Raw genomic sequence first — 26,453 nt, forward strand, 5'->3', positions numbered from 1 at the left:
ATCCCGGCCTGGGTGCTGGAGAAGCCAGAAACCCAGACACAACAAAGGGTGCATACCAAAAAAGCCCTAAGAAAATCTGCTTATCTCTAGCAAGAGGACCAAGAAAAGACACCTTAACAAGATAAGACATTTTAGATGGTAATTGCCCAATCCCAGCCAGACACCATGGGAGAAAACATGCCCACCACACCCCTGCCATCAAGGTGGGACCCTTGACCTCCTCCTCACCCAGACATAGTGACACTCTCTCTCTCACTCACCAGGGTGGTGTGAGAGAAGGCCCTCGATGGGAAGCCAGGTGAACACCACCTTCCAGGGGTTACAGGCTCCTACCTCATCCTTATGGTGTTGGTGGAAGCCTGGTGAGGAGCCATACACTGGCAGTAATAAAGCAGTGCCTCTCCTTCTCCACTGATCAGTATCAGAGGAGTCCTGCTAAAACAGACTTAAATGTAATACCCTACATTCATGGTACCAACACCCAGTAAAACCTCAACCTGAATGACAGAGACAATCAACAGATACTGACACCAAGATGACAGAGATGTTGAATTTATCTGACAAGGAATTTAAAGAAGCCATCAGAAAAATGCTTCAACAAGCAATTACAAATGCACTTGAAATATATGAAAATATAGAAATTCTCAGCAGAGAAGCAGAAGATATAAAAAATAACCAGGGACTTCCCTGATGGTGCAGTGGTTAAGAAACCGCCTGTCAATGCAGGGGACACGGGTTTGATCCCTGGTCCGGGAAGCTCCCACGGAGCAACTAAGCCCGTGCGCCACAACTACTGAGCTGAGCCTACGCTCTAGAGCCTGCAAGCCACAACTACTGAGCCCTCATGCCACAACAACTGAAGCCTGCATGCCTACAGCTCGTGCTCTGCAACAAGAGAAGCCACCGCAGTGAGAAGCCTGCGCACCGCAACGAAGAGCAGCCCCCACTCGCCGCAACTAGAGAAAGCCCGCATGCGGCAGTGAAGAACCAACACAGCCAAAATTAATTAATTAATTAATTAAGAAAAAGAATGACCAAATGGAAATTTTAGAACTAAAAATGTAATTTAAAAAACTCACTGGGTGGGCTCAACCACAATTCTAAGTGAAAAGAATCAGTGAACTTGAAGATAGAATATTAGAAACCACCCAATCTGAATAACAGAAAGAAAACAGACTGTGAAAAAAATGAGCAGAACCAAGGAAACTGTGGGACCATAACAAAAGATCTATTTGTGTCATTGGGTTCCTGGAAGGAGAGGAGAAAGAGGGCAAAGCTGAGAAAAATTTCCCAAAGTTGGTAAACGACATAAACCTACAGATTTGAGAAGCTGAGCAAATCCCAAGCACGATCAACCCAAAGACGGCACTCCAGGACACATCATAGTAAAACTTCTGAAAACATAAAGACAAGGAAAAAGTTTTGAAAGCAGCAGGAGAAAAGTGAATCCTTACTGATAAGGGGAAAACCATTCTAATTATAATGTATTTCTCATCAGAAACCATGGATGCCAGGAGGGAGCGGCACAACATTTTTCAAGTGCTGAGAGAAAAGAATTGTCAACCCAGAGTTCCATATCTAGCAAAAAAAAAAAAAAAAAAAAACTTTCAATAATTAAGGGGAAATAAAAACATTCTCAGAGAAAAGAAATGAGAATTTGTCCCCAGTAGACCTACCCTAAAAGGGTGGTTAAATCATGCAACAGAAAGGAAATGGTGAAAGAATGACTCATGGAACATTAAGAAAGAAGAAAGAGTGAAAATATGGATCCTATAATAGGATTTTCTCCCCTTCTTGAGTTTTCTAAATTATGTTGATAGTTTAAACGAAAATTATAACATTTTTTGGTGTGGTTCTAAAAGTTTAGAGAGGAAATGTTTAAGACAATTGTATTATAAATGAAGGATGTAAAGGGAAGTAAGTTTCTAAACTGTACTTGAATTGATAAAAACATCATATCACAGTCTACATCAGCAGACTATGATGTCGTATAAAATATAATACCTAAACCAACCATTTAAAAAGCTAGACAAAGAGATATACTCAAAAGCACAGTAGAAAAACCAAAATGGAACTCTAAAAAATTTTTCAGGTAACCAACAGGAATGTATGAAAAAGAAAACAGAGAAACAGAGGAAGCAAACAGAAAACAAAAAATAAAATGGCAGGCATAGCCACAACATATCAATAATTACACTCAATGGAAATGGCCTACTTTATTTGTGATAGCCCAAAATCCCAAACAACCAAAATATCCCTCAGTAGATGAATGGTTAAACAAACTTTAGTACAACCATTTTTTGTAATACTTAAAAAAACTATTGGTCCACACAACAACTTAAATGGATCTCAAGGACAGTGCAAAAGCCAATTTCAAAGGTCACATGCTGTATGATTCCATGTATGTAACATTCTTGAAATGACAAAGTTATAGAGCTAGAGAACAGATTAGTGGTATGAGGGTAGGAGTTTGGGGGGAGGGGTAGATGGGACTATAAATAGGCTGCACAAGAGAGAGTTGTAGGGTGATGGAAGAGCTCTGTATCTTGATTGCAGCAGTAGTTCCAGGAATCTACACAGGTAGATGAAATGGAAAACTACACACAAACGTCATATCGATGCCAATTCCCTGCCTTTGATATTGTACTATAATTATGTAAAAATAACCATGGAGAGAAACAGAAAAAAAGGGCACACTTTATGTACTATATTTGTGAATCTATGGTTACTTTTAAATAAAAACATTTTTTAATTGGTAAGAGATTTGAACTGACACATCACCAAAGAGGATGTATAGAAGCCAAATTGGTCCATGAAAAGATACTCACTAGTATTAGTCATTGGGAAATGTACATGAAAACCACAATGAACTGTCATTACACACCTATTAAAATGGCTAAAATAAAAAACAATGACAATAAAATGCAAAATGCTAGCAAGAATGTGGAACAACTGGAACTCATGTTGCTGGTGGAATGCAAAATAGTGCAGCCACTCTGGAAAACAGTTTGGCGATTTCTTATAAAGTCAAATATACACTTATCCCTGTTCCTAGGTATTTACTACCAAGAGAAATAAATCTTTGTTCACACAAAAATGTGTACAATTTACCCTAGATAAATGAAACACTAATGCTTATAGCAGTTGTATTCATGATTACCAAACACCGCAAAGGACCCAAATGTCCCTTGGGACAGGAGAACAGGCAAACAAACCATGGTGTCTCCATACAGTGGAATACTCCTCAGTGATAAAAAAGGAATGAACTATTGTAAATTCAACAACTTGGATGAAGCTCAAAAGCAATATGCTGAGTGAAAGAAGGCAGTCTCAAAGGTTCACATACCATATGATTCCATTTATACGATATTCTCCAAATGACATTATGGAGATGGAGAAGACATCAGTGGTTGCCGTGGGTTATGGGTGAAATGAGACACATAAGGAGTTGTTTGTGGTGATGGAGTAATTCCATATGATTGTGATGGTGGTTCTACACACGTGATAAAATTTCATAAAAACATACGTGCACGTGTGCACGCACACACACACACAAAGTGAGTGCCTGTAAACCCTGGTAGAATCCAGACAAGGTCAGCAGCCTAGGAAACTGAATTATGCCAATGTCAGTATCCTGGTTTTGATAATGATCTATATTTATATAACAGATTATCACTAGAGGAAGTTTGGTGAAGGGTACGTGAGAATCCTCTGTACTATTTCTGCAACTTCTGCTGGAACATGGGAGGTTTGCAGAGCGGACCCAGGGAGGGGACAGCTGTTGGCTGTGAAGAGACAGCCTGAAGGGATAAGAGTAAGGAGCTCCACAACTGGGAAAGTTTGCAGAAGAAGCCTGGGCCACCATAGAAGCAAGGCACCATTGTTGCATGGTGTGCAAGGGGTGGGGCCACCATTGCAGCCCCCCTTCCCCACCTGCCAGCCCCTGCCTCCACAGGCCCTAGGAGACGAGCCCACCTGAGTGGGCTCACCCGCCCCTCAAGCTAAAGCCTCGTCTAGCAGCGCAGGCCCAGAAGGGCCCAAGCATAGTCCCTGCCAAAGCCTCCTTGGGCCATGCTGGTCCCAGTGACCCATACACGGCCCCCACCAAAGCCTCCTCCAGCCAGCCCCAGTGGCCACACCCATCAACACTTCCACCCCTGCTGATCTGCACGTGCACATGCACTCCGGGGCAGCCTCAGGAGCAGACACTGGTGGGAGGAACACACGCAGAGGTGGGGATGAAACCACACCTGAGCTCCAGGGGCTGTGCAGCTAAGGAAGAAGAGCTGAAATCTCTCCTCACGGCTATGTGAACCACGGAGTTACACCTCTGCTGCTAAATTCAGTGCCAGTGGAACATCTGAACACACAACAGATGCTCATGCAGCTGAGACGGATCTGGCTTTAGCAACAGTGGGCTTTGTGGGCATGTACATGTGAGGGTTGGGCCAGGCCAGAGTCTGAGCTGCCTCCATAGCTCCCACAGCGGGTCCAGGTGCATAACTACTGCAGTCCTGGGACCAGACCTCAGGGCATCTGCACCAGTGGCCTGGTGAAAACAACACCTGAGAGTCACCAGGGCCATTTGCCAGCATACCCATGGTTAAGGTGGGACCAAGAGCAGTGCCAACAACAGTGTACTTTGTGAGCTCACATAACAGGCAAAAGGGGACACAACAGAGCACACTCACAGGTGAACAGCCCCAGACAAGGAATACTCAGAGGCTTCTCTCCAAGTGGGAGTGCTCCGATCCCACCCACCTCACACCACAGATCAGAAACACAGCTAAGAAGCAGATCTCGGCGCCTCTACTTCAACAACTAGGGAACACACCATGCCCATGATAGGGCAGTGACAACCACAGAGCAAAGGGGAGGCCCCTCTCAATATCCACCTCACCCACCAGGGGGCAGAGAGGAGCCCCCACCAGAAGCAAGAGGAGCTATGATCCTGCAGCCTGCAGAAAGGAAACCACAAACACAATAAGACAGACAAAATGACAAGACAGAGAAACCTGTTGCAGATGAAGGAGCAAGATAAAAACCTACAAGAACAACTAAATGACAGGCCATCCACCTGAAAAAGAATTCAGAATAATGATGGTAAAGATGATCCAAGATTTTGGAAAAAGAATGAAGGCACAGATTGAGAAGTTGCAAGAAGTGTTTAAAAAAAACCTAGAAGAACTAAAGAACAAACAAACAGAGATGAACAATACAATAACTGAAATGAAGAATACTCTAGAAGGAATCAATAGCAGAATAACTGAGGCAGAAGGATAGATAAGTGAGCTGGCAGATAGAATGGTGAAAATAACTGTCACAGAGCAGAATAAAGAAAAAAGAATGAAAAGAAATGAGGACAGACTCAGAGACCTCTGGGACAACATTACATGAACCAACATCGAATTATAGGGGTCCCAGAAGAAGAAGAGAAAGAGAAAGGGCCTGAGAAAATATTTGAAGAGATTATAGTCAAAAACTTCCCTAACATGGGAAAGGAAATAATCAGCCAAGTCCAGGAAGCACAGAGAGTCCCATACAGGATAAACCCAAGGAGGAACACACTGAGATACATATTAATCAAAGTAAAAAATTAAATACAAAGAAAAACTATTAAAAACAGCAAGGGAAAAGCAACAAATGACATACAAGGGAATCCCCATAAAGTTATCAGCTGATTTTTCAGCAGAAACTCTGCAGGTCAGAAGGAAGTGGCAAGATATATTTCAAGTGATGAAAGGGAAAAACCTACAACCAAGAATACGCTACCCAGCAAGGATCTCATTCAGACTTGATGGAGAAATCAAAAGCTTTACAGACAAGCAAAAGCTAAAAGAATTCAGCACCACTAAACCAGTGTTATAACAAATGCTAAAGGAACTCCTCTAGGCAGGAAACACAAGAGGAGAGAATAAAAGAGGAAGTGAAGAAAAAATACCTACATAAACAAACCCAAAATAATTAAGAAAATGGTAATAGGAACATACATATTGATAATTACCTTAAATGTAAATGGATTAAATGCTCCAACCAAAAGACATGGACTGTTGAATGGATACAAAAACAAGACCCATATATATGTTGTCTACAGGAGACCCACTTCAGACCTAGGGACACATACAGACTGAAAGTGAGGGGATGGAAAAAGATATTCCATGCAAAGGGAAATCAAAAGAAAACTGGAGTAACAATACTCATTTCAGATAAAATAGACTTTAAAATAAAGACTTCAAAGAGACAAGGAAGGTCACTACATAATGATCAAGGGATCAATCCAAGAAGAAGATATAACAGTTGTAAATATATATGCACCCAACATAGGAACACCTCGATATATAAGGCAAATGCTAACAGCCATCAAAGGGGAAATTGACAGTAACACAATAATAGTGGGGGACTTTAACATCCCACTTATACCAACAGACAGATCATCCAGACAGAAAGTTAATAAGGAAACCCAAGCCTTAAATGACACATTAGACCAGATAGACTTAATTGATGTTTATAGGACATTCCATCCGAAAGAAGCATAATACACTTTCTTCTCAAGTGCACATGGAACATTCTCAAGGATAGATAACATCTTGGGTCACAAATCAAGCCTCGGTAAATTTAAGAAAACTGAAATCATATCAAGCATCTTTTCCAACCACAACGCTATGAGATTAGAAATCAATTACAGGGGGACTTCCCTGGTGATGCAATGGTTAAGAATCCACCTGCCAATGCAGGGGACATGGGTTTGAGCCCTGGTCCAGGAAGATCCCACATGCCATGGAGAAACAAAGCCCATGTGCCACAACTACTGAGCCTGCACTCTAGAGCCTGTGGGCCACAACTACTGAGCCTTCAGGCCACAACTACTGAAGCCTGCACACCTAGAGCTCACGCTCCACAACAAGAGAAGCCACCACAATGAGAAGCCCGCGCACCACAACAAAGAGTAGCCCCTTCTCACCGCAACTAGAGAAAGCCCACGCACAGCAACGAAGACCCAATGCAGCCAAAAATATATAAATAAAATAAATAAGTTTTTAGAAAAAAGAAAAAAGAAATCAATTACAGGAAAAAAAACTGTAAAAAGCACAAACACATGGAGGCTAAACACTGTGCTACTAAACAACCAATGGATCACTGAAGAAAATCAAAGAGGAAATCAAAAAAATATCTAGAGACAAATGACAATGAAAACACGTTGATCCAAAATCTATGAAAGGCAGGGACTTCCCTGGTGGAGCAGTGGTTAAGTATCACCTGCCAATGCAGGGGACACAGGTTCGATCCCTGGTCCAGGAAGATCCCACATGCTGTGGAGCAACTAAGCCTGTGCACCACAACTACTGAACCTGCGCTCTAGAGCCTGCGAGCTCTACAGCCCGCGCACCACAACTACTGAGCCTGCAGGCTGCAACTACAGAAGTCTGCACTCCTAGAGCCCACGCTCCACAACAAGGGAAGCCACCACAATGAGAAGCCCGTGCACTGCACTGAAGAGTAGCCCCTGCTCATCACAACTAGAGAAAGCCCACATGTAGCAACAAAGACCCAAAGCAGCCCAAAAAATCAAACAAAATAATAATTTTAAAAATTAAAAAATAAAAACAAAACCTGTGGAATGCAGCAAAAGCAATTCTAAGAGGGAAGTTTATAGCAATACAATCTTACCTCAGGAAACAAGAAAAATCTCAAATAAACAACCTAGTCTTACACCTAAAACAACTAGAGAAAGAAGAACAAACAAAACCCAAAGTTAGTAGAAGGAAAAAAAATCATAAAAACCAGAGCAGAAATAAATGAAATAGAGATGAAAAAAACATTAGCAAAGATCAATGAAACTAAAAGCTGGTGTTTTGAGAAGATAAAAAAAATTGATAAACATTTAGCCAGACTCATCAAGAAAAAAAGGGAGAGAACGTAAATCAATAAAATTAAAATGAAAAAGGAGAAGTTACAATGGACACCACAGAAATACAAAGGATCATAAGAGACTACTATAAGCAACTATAAACCAATAAAATGGACAACCTAGAAGAAATGGACAAATTCCTAGAAAAGTACAACCTTCCAATACTGAACCAGGAAGAAATAGAAAAAATGAACAGACCAATCAAAAGTACTGAAATTGAAACTGTGATTTTAAAACTCCCAACAAACAAAAGTCCAGGACCAGATGTCTTCACAGGAGAAGTCTATCAAACATTTAGAGAAGAGTTAACACCTATCCTTCTGAAACTCTTCCAAAAAATTGCAGAGGAAGGAACACTCTCAAGCTCATTCTATGAAGCCACCATCACCCTGATACAAAAACCAGACAAAGATATCATGAAAAAAGAAAATTACAGGCCAATATCACTGATGAACATGCAAAAATTCTCAACAAAATACTAGCAAACTGAGTTCAACAACACATTAAAAGGATCATACACCCTGATCAAGTGGGATTTATCCCAGGGATGCAAGGATTCTTCAATATACACAAATCAATCAATGTGATTCACCACATTAACAAACTGAAGAATAAAAAAATCTGATCATCTCAATAGATGCAGAAAAAGCTTTTGACAAATTTCAACACCAATTTATGATAAAAACTCTCCAGAAAGTCGGCTTAGAGGGAAACTACCTCAACGTAATAAAGGTCATATACGACAAACCCACAACGAACATCATACTCAATGGTGAAAAGCTGAAAGCATTTCCTCTAAGATGAGGAACAAGATGAGGATATCCACTCTTGTCACTTTTATTCAACATACTTTTGGAAGTCCTAGCCATGGCTATCAGAGAATAAAAAGAAATAAAAGGAATCCAAATTGGAAAAGAAGAAGTAAAACTGTCACAGTTTTCAGATGACATGATGCTATACATAAAAAATCCTAAAGATGCTACCAGAAAACTACTAGAGCTCATCAATGAATTTGGTAAAGTTGCAGGATACAAAATTAATGCACAGAAATCTCTTGCATTTCTATACACTAACAATGAAAGATCAGAAAGAGAAATTAAAGAAACAGTCCCATTTACCATATCATCAAAAAGAATAAAATACCTAGGAATAAACCTACCTAAGGAGGCAAAAGCCCTGTACTCAGAAAACCATAAGATACTGATGAAAGAAATCAAAAATGACACAAACAGATGGAGAGATACACAATGTTCTTGGATTAGAAGAACCAATATACTCCCCAAAGCAATCTACAGATTCAGTGCAATCCCTATGAAATTACCAGTGGCACTTTTCACACAAGTAGAACAAAAAATTTTACAATCTGTATGAAAACACAAATGACCCTGAGTAGCCAAAGCAATCTTGAGAAAGAAGAACGGAGCTGGAGGAATTAGGCTCCCTTGTTCAGATGACACTACAAAGTGACAGTAATCAAAACAGTACGGTACTGGCACAAAAACAGAAATATAGACCAATGGAACAGAATAGGAAACCCAGAGATAAACCTATGCACATATGGCCACCTAATCTATGACAAAGGAGGCAAGAATATACAATGGAGAAAAGACAGTCTCTTTGATAAGCGGTGCTGGGAAAACTGGACAGCTACATGTAAAAGAATGAAATTAGAACACTCCCTAACACCATACACAAAAATAAACTCAAAATGGATTAAAGACCTACTTGTAAGGCCACATACTGTAAAACTCTTAAAGAAAACATAAGCAGAACACTCTTTGACATAAATTGCAGCAAGATCTTTTTCAATCCACCTCCTAGAGTAACGAAAATAAAAACAAAAATAAACAAATGGGACCTAATTAAACTTAAAAGCATTTGCACAGCAAAGGAAACCATAAACAAGGCAAAAAGACAACACTCAGAATGGGAGAAAACATTTGCAAACGAAGCAACTGATAAAGGATTAATCTCCAAATTATACAAACAGCCCATGCAGCTCAATATCAAAAAAAATAAACAACCCAATCAAAAAATGGGCAGAAGACCTAAATAGACATTTCTCCAAAGAAGACATACAGATGGCCATCAAACATGCAAAGATGCTCAACATCACTAATTATTAAAGAAATGCAAATCAAAACTACAATGAGGTATCATCTCACACTGGTCAGAATGGCCATCTTCAAAAAATCTACAAACAACAAATATTGGAGAAGATGTGGAGAAAAGGGTGCCCTCCTACACAGTTCATGGGAACGTAAATTGGTACAGCCACTATGGAGAACAGTATGGAGTTTCCGTAAAAAGCTAAAAATAGAGCTACCATATGATCCAGCAATTCCACTCCTGGGCATATATCTGGAGAAAACCATAATTCAAAAGGATGCATGGATCCCAATGTTTACTGCAGCACTCTTTACAATAGCCAGGACATGGAAACAACCTAAATGTCCATCAACAGAGGAATGGATAAAGAAGATGTGGTACATGTATACAATGGAATATTACTCAGCCATAAAAAAGGAAAGAAATAATGCCATTTGTAGCAATACGGATGGATCTAGAGATTGACATACAGAGTGAAATAAGTCAGAAAGAGAAAAACAAATATATAATATCACTTATATGTGGAATCTAGAAAAATGGTACAGATGAACTTATTTGCAAAGCAGAAATGGAGTCACAGAGGTAGAAAACAAACTTATGGTTAGCAAGGGGGGAAGGGGATGGGATAAATTGGGAGATTGGGATTGACATATATACACTACTATATATAAAATAGATACATAATGAGTACCTACTGTATAGCACAGGGAACCCTACTCAATGCTCTGCGGTGACCTAAATGGGAAGGAAACCTAAAAAAGAGTGGAGACATTATATATATATATATATATATATATATATATATATATATATATATATATATATTTATTTATTTATATGTCACTTTGCTGTACAGAAGAAACAAACACAACATTGTAAAGCAACTATACTCCAATAAAATTTAATTTTAAAAAATAAAAACTTCTGTTCATCTAAAGACAATTTTGAGACAATAAAAATGCAAAGCATCAGACTGAGATTAAAAATGTTCACAATATACATATGTGACAAAGGTCTTGCATCCAGGCTGTATAAAGAACGCCTACAAATCAAAAGTAAAAAGACAACATGATAAAACAGTGTGTTAAACACTCAAACAGATACTTCAAAGTAAGAAGATATACAAATGTTATTAGAAAAATGCAAAGTAAAACTACAGTGAGCTACCACTTCACACCCACTAGCAGAACAAAAATTTAAATGAATGAATAACATCAGGATTTTTGCTTCCATGGAGTAAGAGGGAATGGATTTACCTTCCTATCTAAAACAACAGCAACAAAGAATAAAAGAGAAAAGAAATGGGCAAAATACATAAAACAACAGACAGTGAGTGTGAAAACAGTGCAGGACAGCGATCCCTAAAAGAGGGAAAGCAAGCAAGGTCAGCTCTACAATTGTTCAGTTGACTGTCTGGGGAGAGTCCACGTTGAGGTAGGGAGAAGGACCCAGAAGGAGCCTGGGGTCTTCCTGAGCTGAGGATACAGAGTCAGGAGTCTAAGAATCCAGATTGGATGGAGTTCACAACACAGAGCACTGGAGAGGAGAGAGCTGCATGGAGAGTGTTCTTGAGAGTTGCAGAGGGCTCCCTCAAGTCATCCATGACTGCTGATCAGCACATACATGTGATGAAAATACTCAAAGCCAGAGAAGGAACCACCTGAAAGAATCAGAGAAATAATCTCCATAGCTCACACAGGTCAGCAACAGTTTATGTTCCCAACAGCCAGACTGGAAAAGCCTCATAATTCAGAGGACATCAAATAGAGTCATCAGAAGTACACTGCCTCAGTGCTAGGGAAAAGTTAGCCTTAGACTAAATCCTGCTCAGGTCCTGACAAACAAAGCTTAAAAGAAAGCCTCAGAAGAAGTTTTCAAGTAACTTAACTGTATTCAGAATAAAGCTGAAGAATTTTTATAAGAATACAAAAGTATTCAGCGAAATAAGCTAAAATTCACAATGTCTGACTCTCAATTGAAAATTACCAGACCTGCAAGTAAGCAGAAAAATGACCCGTAATGAAGAGAAAAAGCAATCAAGCAATAGAAATAGACACAGATGAGGCAGATGAGAAAAATAGTGGATAAGCACATCAACACAATGACTGTAGGGATTTCACATATTTGTGAAGGTAGAGGAAAAACTGAACAGGTTATGTAGAGACAAGGAACATAGGAGGGTAATGACACTTCTGAAGTTGAAGACTACAATATTTGAGATGACATATACACTGGATGGGATTGACGGCAGATCAGACATGGCAGAAAAGAATATTAGTGAACTAGAAGACATAGAACAGAAGAAAAGGCTGAAAATATGAACAGAACATCAGTGAGTTGTGGGAGAACTTCAGGCAGCCTAATACTTGTATAATTGGAGTCCCTGAAGTTAGCACACAGGTTTGTTTATTATTTATTATTAGAATTGCCTTATACATTTGTGGAGGTGAAACAAATCCAAAACCCACAGAAATTTAGGAAGAGATCACAGGTAGGTTCAAACCATGGGGTCTTTGAAAAGATCACTCTAGCCAGACTTATAAGGAAAAAGAGAGAGAAATTAATAATACCAAGAATTAGAAAGGTTACATCTCTACAGATACTACAGATATTGAAAATAAAAAATATTATTAACATCTATACGCCAATAAATTTAACAACTTCTATGAAATGAACAAATTCCTTAAAAGACAGACTATCAAAGCTCACTCAACAAGAAATAGGTAACCAAAATAGCCCTACATTTATTAAAGAAATTAAATGGATAGTTACAAACCTTCTTATAGAAACCTTTTCTTCCTGAGAACACTTTAGGCACAGAAGGCTTCATTGGTGAATCCTACCAGTCATTCAGGAAAGAAATAATAGCAATATTCCACAAATTCTTCTAGATAATTAGATTTGGGAACACTCATGAGTAGCCTATGAGGCCAGCATTATCCTGATGGCAAAATCAGAAGAAGATATTATAAAAAAAGAAAATATCAGACCAATATCCCTCATGTACATAAATGCAAAAATTCTTAATTAAGTTTTAGCATATCCAGTTGAACAATATGTAAAGAGGACAATAAATCACGACCAAGTGAGATTTATCCCAGAAACGCAAGGTTGGTTTGACATTTGAACATCAATTAATATAACTCAGTAAAATAACAGACTGAAAAATAAAAACCATATAATTGTCTCAATAGATGCAGAAAAATCAATTGACAAATTCTGACATTTGGATAAAAACTTTCAGCAAACTAGGAACACAAGGGAACTTCCGCAACCTGATAAAGGGCATCTATGAAAAACCTACCATTAACATCATACTTAAATGAAACACTGTGGGCCTGTTCCCCATTATCAAGAACAAAGCAAGGATATCTACTCTCACCACTTTTATTCAAAATTGTCTTAGAGTTTCTGGCCAACTCAACAAGGCAAGCAAGAGCTGAAAGGTATCTGGAATTGAAAGGAAGAGTAAAAATGTCTTTATTCACAAACAACACCATGTCTATGGAGAAAATCCTACAGAATCTATGAAAAAAACCACACTTAGAACTAACAAGTGAGTTTAGGAAGGATACAAGATCAATGTACTCAAATCAATGGTATTTCTACGTACTAGCAACAAATAATGGAAATGGAAATTGAAAGAAACAATATCATTTAAAATAGCATCTATCTCCTAGACTAAGAGGAAAGGGCTGGTCTAGAGGGCAGGTGGAAGATTTAGGAGAGAGAAGAGCCTGGAGACAACGAGAACAAATGTCTGCTGAATCTTCTGGACGAACTGGGCTGGTGGAAATTTCATCCTCTGAGGCAGGAGAGATGGAAGCCCCACAGCAGGTTATATGGGGAACGCTGATGGCCTCAATTTCCCAGTACAACCCTCTGGACAACATGAGAGAGGAGGGATACCTATTGAGAGCAGGCAGAAGGAGCTGCACTGGTAGGGGGAGGTGGGGATGCTAGGTGGAAAGGCTCTGCAGAGCAGGGAGGTAGAGAAAAGGCCCACCAAGAGGCTGATGGCCTCGTAGGAAACACATTGTCAAGTCTCATTGGAGCCAGAGAACAGCAAGAGGGGAACGGAGTGGTCAGAGGAGACCTTGGACAGCCTCAGCCCCCCTGCCCCTACCTCCCATGATCACGCCTCACCTTTCCTGACCCACTGACCACGACCTTGAGGTGTGGGAAGGTAACACCCCAGCCTCGCTCAGTCCAGGGAGATGGCAGCTGATGGCGCATATTCTTCCCCCACCATCACTGGTGGAGGCACCGAAGGTTATGCTGAGGGTTCAGTGCACCAAAGGAGAGGGCAATCGAGTGCAGAGGGAGTTGCAGACTGCAAGCCTGGGCGACAGGGAGGCAGGAAGGATGCTGCATAGGAGGCGCCCAGCCCCTAACCCTAACCCTCTGAATGCCAGCCCCGTGGATCTTGTGCTCAACCCCTCCAGGCCTCAGCTCTGACTCATGTCCTGAGGATGGTAACACCGCTTCTCAAGTGGTTCTGGGACTGAGTGATCACCCAGCTTGCCTAATGCAGACCAGCCGGGACTGTGGTCACTGCCATTACCAGGAGGGGTATCATCTGCACTCAAGACTTGGGAACGCCAAAGGCTGGGGAGGTGCTGAGGCTTGTTCCACCCACAGCTGAGCCCAGCTGGGCACTGACTGCAGGTGAGGGACCTAGCAGTGGCCCCAGGTGTCCCATCCATGCCACCTCATTCAACATCTCCACACGGTGGCAGTATTGTCCTAGAAGCGGAATTTCGGCAGGTGGCCCCTCAAACTCTAATGGCACCACAGGGAGGCTGTCACAACAACACTTAGCACGTTAGAATGGCTGGGATAGGACTTCCCTGGTGGCCCAGTGGTTAAGAATCCACCTGCCAATGCAGGGACACGGGTTCGAGCCCTGGTCCAGGAAGATCCCACATTCCATGGAGCAACCAAGCCCATGTGCCACAACTACTGAGCCTGAACTCTAGAGCCCGCGAGCCACAACTACTGAAGCCCACACGCCCAAGAGCCCGTGCTCCGCCACAAGAGAAGCCACCACAATGAGAAGCCCGCGCACCAAAACGAAGAGTAGCCCCCACTCTCCGCAGCTAGAGAGAGCCCTCACGCAGCAAAGGAGATCCAACACAGCCAAAAATAAATATAAAAATAAAAATAAATTAAAAAAATAAAAAAGAATGGCTGGGATAATATAACACTCTCTTTTCACAGGTGAGCGAGGCCTCAGAGTCAGGATTCTAGGCCCCACAGGAAGCCAAGATTCTGGGACAATTAATCTACAGATCCTAATTGTTGTGATGAGAGTCTAGGAGTCCAGAAATGCCACGATGTTGATTTTAAAATTCTTTTTTCTTACGGTTCTAAGACTCCATCTGTGGTTTCCTGCTTTGAGAATCAAATGATGCCAAGATCTGACGGCTCTACTTATTCAGCTGCTCTGGGCCCCATGATTCTACGACTTAGTGGTGCCAGCATTTAGAGAGTTCATTCATTCCTTTAAGCAGAATTCACCACGTGGCTACTTAAGAAGTTAGAAAACTCAGTAGCCCTACTTCCATGATTCTTGGATTCCATCCTCCCTTCGTTCCCCATACAGAGATCCACAATTCCCACAACATCAGGCCACCTCTGTCCATCTGAGGAGAGCAGGCTCAAGAATCATGCAGCCTGGGAATTCCCTGGCGGTCCAATGGTTAGGACTCGGTGCTTTCACTGAAGTGGCTCGGGTTCAATCCCTGGTGGGGGAACTAAGATCCCGCAAGCTGCACGGTGTGGCCAAAAAAAACCCAAAAAGAATAATACAACCTGCAACCAGAATAGGACCAGCCATGTCTCTTGCGCTCCAAGTCCTAAGTGGAGGGGATGGAAGGTTAGGGTGCTAGCACAGAAAGACACATGAGGTAGGGCTGCACACTGGAGACTGGATTATGGGGGATATTTGCCCCACAAGCCTTTGATGATAGCTTTCCATATGACATCCAGAGGCTGGGCGCTTGGTGATCCAGGAGCAGATGTCCTGAAAGGCGTGAAGAATCCCTGGGGTATGAGATCTAGAAACCAGGGTGCATTCATCCTCACTCTCTGCTGCTCACCCTGAGCCTACTTTCTCTGTGCAAAGAGCGGGCTGACCTAAGGTTCCAGTCACTTCCATGAATCAGAGCCTCTGATCAAAATCGAAATGGAACTCTCAGGGGAACTTAGAAGAGGTAACCATGTGAGGGGAGAGCCAGCTATGGGATGGTATCTTGAGACAGATGGATTTGTTCTCAAAGGGACTCCCTCAAACCTCTGCAAATGCTCTCTCCAGGGACTCCAGAGGGCAGGGAACCCAGCCCACCAGGTACCTCACCCTTCATCCACAGGAGTCAGCTCAGAAAGATGAGCAGACAGAGACCAAGTTTGCTCTCCTGTGGACACATGCCTCCCTGCATGCCCTCTCCATCCCAGCCATAAGCTTTTCAGGCTCCTGCCACACAGCCTTCAGAATTATGAGTCCCGCCACCAGTATTCAAATCTTGGAGGGACTTACTCTTGTGAGGAACACATTATCTCCAGATACACAAGTCTCAGAGAGACTGAGACCCCAATCCTGCCTTGACTCCCTCTGGGGACCCAGGGAGAGTTGTATCGTAACCCTCACTGAGCCTCCTTGCCCAGAATGCAGAGACAGATGCTTCCAAGGGGTGCTGGGTGAGACCATGGCCCCACATCACTGGGCAGAGCCCTGGGCACCCAGGGCATGTGGTGTTGTCACCGTCTCAAAGAGCACTGGGGAAGTCATCTGATCCAACAGCCTGCCTTTACAAGGAGAACCTTCCAGAGAGACAAGAGGAGGTGAAAATTTCACCAGGGATCTGAACTGGAGAGGAGAGGCTCTTAGAACACCAACAAAACTACAGACTAAGATGGAAAGATGTGGACAATAGTAAGAGCCAATGAACACACAGCAGGATTAGACACAGGTAGGACACATGAAGAGGTGCACCTGCAGCAAAGAAAGGGATGGGGGAGGCAGAAAAGCCAAGATGACCCATGCATCTCAGGCCCACCCAAGAATCATGGTTCCCAAACTTTGTGCCAAGGCACCCTGGGGTGCCACAGCAAATTCCCAGGGTACTGCAGGATATTTTAAATGTTCAAGGAACACATGGCGATATGGTCCTCTCTGTAGGACAGACACCTACTGGCTCCAGGCAGTGCTGTTTCAGCTTGGATGGTGGCACATTCCTTTGTGAAGCTGAGTTTCTGGCTTTTGCTGTGATTAAAAAACAAGTACCAAGTGAAAACTGCTGAAGAACAGGAAGTAAGCTGTCCTCCCTGGGGCTGCAGGCACACACTTCCCATTGGTAAGTAACTGCAGTTATGTGAGAATAAAACAAAAATAGTATTTTTTCTTTTAACTTATAAAAATTTCTTTTCCCAAGAGCCACTAATTAATACATTATTTGGACCTAATTACTTGCTACACAAAACTATTAGGCATTTCTTTTGGCCTGGGGCACTGTGAAAAAAATGACAGAGCATGGACAGAAAGTCTGCCTCTGAGTACAAGCACCCCACCCGTGAAGAGCAGGTGTTCCAGGAATGACAGCCCCCAAGGCAGGTCAGGGAAGCTTCCAGAAGGGGCTTAGAACCAAATGGGCCTGGAGGTAAGAAGAGCACCCGCTCTTCTGACCCTAGACCTTCATCCTGTCTGCCTGTGGCCCCTCTGAGGTGACAGCTGCAGGGCTCCTCGGCTTCCAGCCACTGGCTACCCAGAGTCTTTCCTGCCTCCCCTCAACTTTTTAGAAAAGAAGGAAGTGAATGAATGATTAGGCAGTTAGTGTCTGAAAGTCTGGCTGCCCTCTCCCCAGTACAGGAAGGACCACTACCTGATACTTACCAGGCAGGGATTCAAATGCTACCACAGATGACGGTTCACTACCTCAGAAAGCAAAGTGCCCTCTCATCTGGCCTCTTTCCTCCACACCAGGTCCTTGCCCTCCCTCCCCCACCTCCCAGCAGGGGCCTCCAAAGCTCCTGGGACCATACCTTCCTTCCCCTCCAGGACTATTCTGGAAGGAACACAGCCCCAAGGGGCCTCTGGAAGACCTATGGTGAGGCAAAAAAAGATCTTTTCTCCAGGGGCATCCATAAATTCTTCAGAATGTTGAATTAGACCTGTGACCATGGGTCAGTCATGGAAGCTCCCTCTGTGTGACAGCAGAGGGCGCTGCCAGGAAGGCATCCTCCCCTTCACCTTCAGGGAGGGAGCCCAGACCCCACGGCCAGGGTGAGCAGCTGTGTGGAGCAAAGGCATGCCACACCACAAGGTTGCCTCTATCCTTAAGTCAGGTTGCAGAATTTCCAGCTGAACATCAGGGAGCAGGAAAGAATCCCACTCACTCAGTTATGATAGAAACATCCTCCTTCTGCACCTGCATTCTCTCTACCCCAACCTGGGGATGGTCCCCATCCCCATGCTCCTGGGCATCTGGGAAACAGACTTAGGGAGCTTCTATCATGCCCAGAAAATGGGGTGGGACGCCCATTCCCCCATGCCATAACTTCTATGTAAGTCTCACAGGGTCTGTGGAGGGCAGGTGGCCCCTGCCATCCAGACTCAGGTGGCACCACTCTACAGCTTTCCCTCTGAGGTTCTGCCACCCAGCTGAAGATCCCTGCTCCCCCTCTTCTGTGCACTCACATGGGTTGTTTGAGGTCAAAGCTTTCAAAAAGACCACAGGATGGGGGCAAAGGAAGAGCGCCCTGCAAGATCACCAGGTGGAAAGGGCCAGCTCTGGAAGCTTCCAGACCAGTGCCATCATGCAGCTTGCCCTGGTTGCAGCTCTCCCAAAGGAACGCTGTGATGCACATTTTTCAAGGAACTCTAAAGAACTGGGAGTCTTCACGTGGGAGCGGGAGCGGGGCAGTTCTCAGCTCTCCCTCTCTCTCCCTGCACCATGGGAGGCTCCCCCAAGCTCAGGGTGCCCAGCTTACTCTCCCTCCCTACCACCTAGTATAGGCAGAGGGCAGGGACCAAATGAGGAAGAAGCAAGCAGCAAAAGGAAGAAAGGAGGGGCCTGGCAAGTGAGGTGGCAGGAGGGAGGACTGAGGAGGCAGCGCCCACCTGCTCCATTCTCTGCAGAGCCCATCACAGTGGGACAGCCGGTCCTTCGGTCCTTCGGTAGGGCACAGCCACCCCCGTTTGTGTGTGAGGAGCCAGCAGCCTCTTGGGGGCTCCTCATAACAGCTCTAATCCCAGGGCCCCACAGTTGGGAGGGCGGGGGTGGGAGCCTGCTGCACTGGGATTGGCCCCCACCCCACTCCCACAGCCCAGATCCCCAGTAATGCGATAATTGGGTGGGATTTTAACTGAGAGAGAGGGGAAGTCCAGAGGAAGAGAGCTAACTACCCACCCTGCCTCATTCCAGAATTCTTCCCTCCTTCCCTCTTCGGGTGAGGGGGCACAGTGACTCAGAGGAGGGGTAGAAGGACCAGGCATGCATAGACTCAACTGTATCCCATTGGCAGTGCAGAGAAAAGGGAACATTCCTTGAAAGAGAATGGCTTTCGCTCCACATCTGGGAAGGAGCCCCTGATGCAGTCACCGAGGTGACCCCTGGTCCAGAGTCCACAGGACCCCACAGGCTCCCTTTACAGATGGGAAAACCAAGATGGATGGGGGCAGCATGCCGTGGGGTACGGCCTGCCTCTTGTTCTCCAGCCAGTGCTAAACCTGGAGGGTTGCTGAGTCACTCCCTGCCCCAAGAAGCAGCCACATGCCGGCCAGTGGCCTCTCCATTGGGCCCCCACATTCTGCAGGTCACATGGTAAGGCAAGGCTCAGGGGCTGTGGAGGAGCAGATGGTCCACTTGAAAAGAGACATCATAGAAGAGCTTGGAGTTGGGATTTTTATTCATGGTTCTCCTCCCCTCAGTTGCGAAACGGTGACATGGATTCCTGCTACCCTTTCTTCACAATCACTGAGACTGACTGGGTCTCCTGCTAATGCACAAGGTGGGGGAGGGAAGGGAAGTTGGGAAGACATCTCGACTTGGATCTTCCTCTCCCCAAATAACCCTGGCTCCTTTCTCCCTGGGCTGCAGGTGAATATGCAAACAGAGCTTTGCGTTGGACTGGGAGCTGGAGAACTGGCTAGCCACTCTTTGTGACCTTGGATAAGTCACTTTCCCTCTCTGGTCTTCTCTTTCCCCATCAGCAAAAATCATAAGCCTTACCTAAGTTGTCAGAAATCCCTTCTGGCTGAAGAGGCCAGCAGCCCTGGGCAGACTCCGCGGTCAGTGGTCCCAGAGCCAGGGCGCTAACCGGCTACACTGTCCTTGGGCACCGGAAGCATCAGGACTGCCGTTCCCTTCCCTGGTGGGGTGTGGGGGAGAAAGAGGAGCCGTCAACACCTGGGCCCTAAACAGAGCTGGACTGTTTCCCAATAGTGACTTTCAGAAACGTGGCTGCACCCTAGATGCCCACCCAGCAGCTGTCCCCAGACAGGCCGCCCCCATTCTGGCCGCTCGCCATCGGCCCAGCTCCCAGCGGACCAGCAAGGGGCCGTTCGAGGAGACAAGCCTCGGACGAGCGGACCCCCAGCAAGGAGATGGACGAAAGGGAGGCGCAGCCCGACCACCTAGAGGGCAAGGGACAGAGCGCGCGACAGAGCAGGGGCAGGAGCGAGAGCTGGACAGCGCGTCGCACGGTGAGCGCAGGGCGCGCGGGGCTCCACACCTAAGGAGCCGCCCATAAGCGCCGAGGGGGCGCGGCCCGGGAGCTCGGAGGGGATACCTGCGGACCACGCAGTCCCGGGTGCCGGCCGGCCGCCAAGCCAGCTGCCCATCTGGCACAGCGCAAAGCTTGGAGCCGGCACCCACGTGCACCCCCGCGCACCCCCGCGCACCCCGCGGCCACGGGAGGGGCCCGCGCTGCAGCCGTCACCAAGCTAGCTCCCAGGGCCCCGCCCGCCCCCTGCCTGCCCCGCCCCGGCCCAGGCCCCGGCGGGCGCCCCCCGCGGCGCTGCCCCGCCCCCGCCGTCCCGCGCCGCCCCGGGCCCCGGCCCGCCGCCCGGCCGCCGGCCCACCTGGCGCAGCGCCGCCCTCGGAGCCCGCGCACCCGCGCACACCCGCGCACACCCGCGCACCCCGCGCACCCCGCGGCCGCAGGAGGGCCCAGCGCCGCCGCCCGCGAGCTCCCAGGGCCCGGCCCGCTCCGGCGCCCGCGCTCTCGGGGCGGACTCCTGGCCCTCCGAGATCTCCCGCCCGGCGATGGCCCCGCTCGGATATTTCATATTCCTCTACGGCCTGAAGCAAGCGCTGGGCAACTACCCGATCTGGTGGTGAGTGAGCGTTCCTCACGTTCTCCCCGGCCTCTGTGCGTCCCCCAGCCGCCGTCCCCTCGGGCAGGGCCCCGCGGTGGCCCAGAGCCCGCGCTCTGCCCAGCCCTCCTGTTCCGAGGGTGGTTTGTTTTCCTTGGCGGCCACTTTCGACCTGTTCGGGCCGGGACTGGGACGCGGGTGGCGGAGTTTCCGCAGACATTGATCCGTCGGGCATAGAGGGGCTCCCGGCGTCGGACGGGGCGAGCAGTGAGCTGGGGAGAGGCAGGAAGTGGGACAGCACAGATGGCATGAAAGCTCGGGCAGCCAGAGGCCAAGAGAAGCCAGGAGGGCGAGCTGGGAGAGGGAGATCCGCCTGAGACTTTCCTTAAGGACATGTCTTACACACACACACACACACACACACACACACACACACACACCTTAAAACAAAGTCAGTGAGACAAGACCGAACAGCTCGGAGCAGCGTAGTTACGTAAAGACTGCGGGGACCCGGCCGGGAGTGGCGGGCGCATTGGGGCCAGCACCGGGCCCTCCTGCGCCTTCCTGCCGCTGTCCCGACCGCGATGGTAAGGAGGGGCTTCTGGAGAGGTAAAGAGGGAGAAAGCATCGCGTTTGAAGGCTCCTTAGTGAGAGGCTCCGCGAACCCACAACTGAGAGGGCTGGGGCGTTCCGTCTTCCACCCCAGACAAGACACATTCCCGTGAGACGCTCCTAAATCTGGCGATGGAAGTGCAGATAAACCAAGGGAAGGGTCCTGAGGGTCTACAGCTCATATCATGAGGGGAGGAGGGAAGCGAATTTGGTAGAGCCCCCACAGGCAAGGGCCACCCCAGCTCCCCAGTGGAGAGGGGAGGGGCGCTTTGAGATGCCCAACATTTGACGAACACAACTGGGGGGAATGCGGGAGCCGAGCGGCCTGGGCGCGCCGCTGGAGGAAACCCAGATCGGAGACAAGCCTTCACACACACATGCGCGCGCGCACACACACACACACACAGCCAGGAACTCTCTCCGACGGCTTGCCTGGAATTATAATAATTACGCCGAGGGGAAGTTGGGGCGGGGGGAGACTGAGTGAGCCGAAGTACATCTAATCCGATAATAATTTTTCTCTTCGAGATTGTCCAGGAGCGGGGGCGCCCTAGGTGTGGGGCTCGGGTCCAGGCGCAGCCTGGCGGGACGGGGCGGGGCAAGAAGGAGGCACCGGCGGGTACGAGGGCCTGGGAGAGGTGGCGGGGCGGCGGGGACTTGCTTCGGGGACCCCCGCGGGTCCCGCACTCGCGCGGCACCTGCAGCGCCCGGTCGTCTTCTGGAGCACAGGATGCAGCGGGCGTGCCTCCCGACGCGGGGACACTGACGCCGGGGGAACCAAGGGAGCGCGTCTGAGAGAGCCCCGCGGCCGCCCGCTCCCGCGCAGGCTTCTAATTAGAACCCGCCGCCGCATTCCTGGGCGCTAGTGGAAGCGCCTTCGCCCCCGCGCTTCTTCTATAAACAAGGGCCCTGTCACCAGCCTCTGGCCACCCTACGCGGTGGAATCTTTGTCCTTTTGGCCCTGAGTGTCCCTGGCCTTGCTCCCCTTAACACACGTATGTCACCCTTTCCACCTGGGCCGTATGTGTTCCATTTGAAAGGATCCTGGGACATGCTCGGTGCATCCGGCATTCTCCACATCAGTGGGGAGGGGCGTCCTCTCCCCACCGCCTCCCGTTCAGTGACCCACCCAATCAAGAGTCTAGAGCAACCTTTTGGCCCCAGAGGGAAGACGGCGCCATGGAACCCCCCACTTTGCTCTCCAGAGGATTCTCACTTTCAGTGATTCTCTTGTTTCCTGGGAAGAAGCATCTTCGGTGGCCACAATCTCAGGGCTTACTGGGGACCAGCAGTTTCCTCTCCTCCTCCCCTCTGCCCCCAGGCCAGCTGGACACAGGAAGGACGTGGTGTCTCCACAGTGAACATGAGCATAATGAAAAGGAGGGCTCACAGAGAAAGAAATGGAGTTTAATAGCAGGCGGAAGGCTTTCTATCTTCATACCCTACCTGATGGAGTTTCCCACAGGTGGCTCCTTCTTTCTCTTGCCAACCCCCTCTCCCGCTTCCCTCCCTTCCCCAAGTGAGGCCTTGGAGGGAGACCCTCTCTTTATAACTTTTCACCTTCACACTCAGCCTCCCTAATTGGTATTCTGTTTCACCTTCCCTCCCCAAAATAAAGCCACTGTTCTCATCACTTCTCTCCACCCCACCCCCAGCTCCTCGCATATGAAAGTGAAAGTGACAGGGACTTCCTCACCTGGAGAAACAAGGAAACAGCCCAAATTGGGAGTAATTAGGCTTTGAAGTTGGTGTGGTCTTGGTGGGAGGGTGGAAAGAGAGGAGGAGGTGGTGCTGCATCCTGTGGGAATTTAAAGAGCCAACTGCCTCCCCAGGACTGTCTCGGAAGTGTCCTTCACCCTAGATGCTCAAGGTCCAAAGGCAGGTCCCAGCAGAGGCACAGAGAGACAGCCCTAAGACCAGAATGTTGAAAGCTACAGAGACCTCCAAGAGGTCTGTGCTCCTTGTGTGACAGACAACGGGGTGGGGGGGTGGGATCCAGAGAAGAGACCTGGGAGGTGACAGGACAGAGGCCTGGGCACCTGACCCCAGAGGCACAGCATGGCCAGACGCCAGCTCCCCACAGGGCCATGTACTGCAAACCTACAGGGAGGCCTTAGCCCCCTCCCCCTCACTCCCCTTGTCCAGACTGAATTCTTATTTAATTAGAATTGATCACAAGGATCCATGTGAGCACAGAACAGGCATCATGGTCAAGGGGAACACATGGAACCCTTGAAGAACAATACCCAGTGTGCACCTGTGCTCCATGATGTGCTTTGGGCACCTGCCTCCTACTTCCCATGTCTGGGCTGATGGCATCTTGTGATCCCCCCGTGGCCTAGCCAGGGCCCTGGAGGTCAGCCTCTTTTCTCCCCTGCCCCCTCACCATGGGGCCAGGCCCCTTCATTTCCTCCACCAGGTTGCAATGCCCCATTCCCACCATCTTCTGCCTCTGTTCTCACTGCCCTCCCACCCTCCACTCTAACCCCGTACCCTCACTGCCCCCAGAGCTCCAGCAGCAGTGCTTTTACCTGCCCAGAGAGCCCGGCCCCCCTTTCCCTATCAGGACCCCCTTCCTGCCACCCAGCTCCTCACCAGTCTCTGTTGGACCTAGGGCTCCCCAGCACTGAGTGGCACCTGGAGTGGACATCACCCCAGCTGGCCCAGGAAGTTCCCATGTTCACGCCCCGTCTTCTCCCACCCCTGGGCCAGCTCAGTAGCCTGAGACATGCTCCCAGTGCAGCATTCTCTGGTTCTCCCCCCTTTCACTGCCTCTTCACCCTCCTCCCTAGCCCCCGGCTCCCCACACTCACATGCACGCAGACACCCTGCTCTGAGAATGTGTCCAGACCCCAAGGAAGGCCAGCTCAGCTGTCACCTGCCCCCCACCTTCTAGAACCTCCTCTCTGCACAGCCTTCCCTGGCGCCAGCCCCACCGGTTCTTCAGGCCCAGGGGTCTTCTCAGTCCCGGGTGGGACATAGGCTTCCCTCAGTGGGACCCACTATTTGGGGGTGAAGGTGCATGTGGAGTTCAGGGAGAGTGAACAAGGGTTCTGGAGGCAACACCCAGGTCCCACAGCCTCGAAGGGTGGGTGAGGTGGGGGCTGAGGAGGAGGAGGAGGAAGGGAGGGGTGAGCAGCCACACGAGGTGAGAGGTTGCCTGTGTCAGATGACACGGGACCTGGGAGGGCTGAGCAAGGCTCTGAGGCTTCTCAGGCAGGCAGGGCCCAAGCAAGCAAGACTTCCTGAGCTGCCCTGCCTCTGTGAGCCTGCACCACTGCGAGTCCCTCCCCAGGCAGCCTGTCCCTCCCTCCAGTCCTTCCTTCTCACTCTGCCCTGTTTGTCTGTCCCTCTCTCTCTATGTCTCTCTGTGTGTCTCTCTACCTCTCTATCTCTGTCTATCTCTCTGTCTCTCTGTGTGTCTGCCTGTCCCTGTCTGTCTCTGTCTCTCTGTCTGTATTTATCCCCCTCTACCTCTGTCTCTGTCTCTCTGTGTCTCTGTCTCTATCTCTCTCTGCCTCTCTCTGCAGCTCTGAGGCTGGTGATGGTAGTGGCTAGCCTATGAAACTAGAGAAATCCAGACACCAGTTCGACACCCCCAGCGTTGTAGGATCTCAGGGTGCTGGGAACGATGTTCCTCCACAGAACCACCAATGCACATCCTTTTCCTGAGGAGCAATGTTAGAAACAACCGTAGGTAAAATATATGTGGTCAGAAGCCTTGTTTTGTACCACCAAGTTGAATACCCATCATCTTGATTCCTTGAAAGCCCACCACGGCACACGCTCCTTCAGGAGCACAAAAGCGTCACTCACCTCTCACATCCAGCTCTCTCTGACTTGGCCACCTAAACACTTGGGACTCTGTCTGGGGCTCGGGTGCGGCAGCTTCTCCCAAGCTGGCTAACCCTGCATTTTACTGGGCTTCTTGTCATTTTTTTTAAAAAATGATTTTGTTTTATTTGCACAAGCTTGCTGGAATTCTTTGTGACAGGGAAGAGGGTGAATAAATACAGTTGAGGAGGAATACAGTCTGAAGGGGTTGTAAAACCACACTTTCCACGGTGGGTCCCAATTACAAATCTCCAGCCTGCAGGAATAGGAATTGCCTTGTTCCAGAGGGGCTCTGCCAACCGTCCTGCAGGTGTGGCCCAGGACAGGGGAAAGCAGGGCTTGGATGTACCACCTGTCCATGAAAGTATCAGTTATACTCAAAGTGTAGTCCACAGACCAGAGCCCATCCATGAGTGGTTGTCCATGAAGAAATAAGAATGGAAGTTGAAAATAGGTGTTTGGGAACAGTCATGGCGGTTTTTTAAATGTATTATGTATTATTTTGTGCAGCATTTTAATATAATCTATAAGAATGGGTTAGAAATTTTTAAAACCCCAAAACCAAGTTCTCTAGCTAGTTTGAGAAGCCAAAGCCCCCCACGGTAGGCAACTCCTGCTATGCCCAAGTCTGGGATCATCCATGTGGACCACATCCCCTCAAGGCTTCGCCACCCA

General features: G+C 47.5%; 1 protein-coding gene across 1 annotated transcript in view; it reads left to right on the top strand.

Moving 5' to 3' along the window:
* Nucleotides 1-21,282: 21,282 nt before the first annotated feature.
* Nucleotides 21,283-26,453, top strand: part of WNT3A (Wnt family member 3A) — a 46,909-nt gene continuing 41,738 nt past the window's right edge. The window contains exon 1 of the mRNA XM_068534669.1: nucleotides 21,283-21,353. Within this exon, the coding sequence (XP_068390770.1) occupies nucleotides 21,283-21,353 (71 nt within the window). The remainder of the gene's footprint in view (nucleotides 21,354-26,453) is intronic.

This window comes from Eschrichtius robustus, chromosome 2 (genome assembly GCF_028021215.1).
Source record: "Eschrichtius robustus isolate mEscRob2 chromosome 2, mEscRob2.pri, whole genome shotgun sequence".
Lineage (NCBI taxonomy): Eukaryota > Metazoa > Chordata > Mammalia > Artiodactyla > Eschrichtiidae > Eschrichtius > Eschrichtius robustus.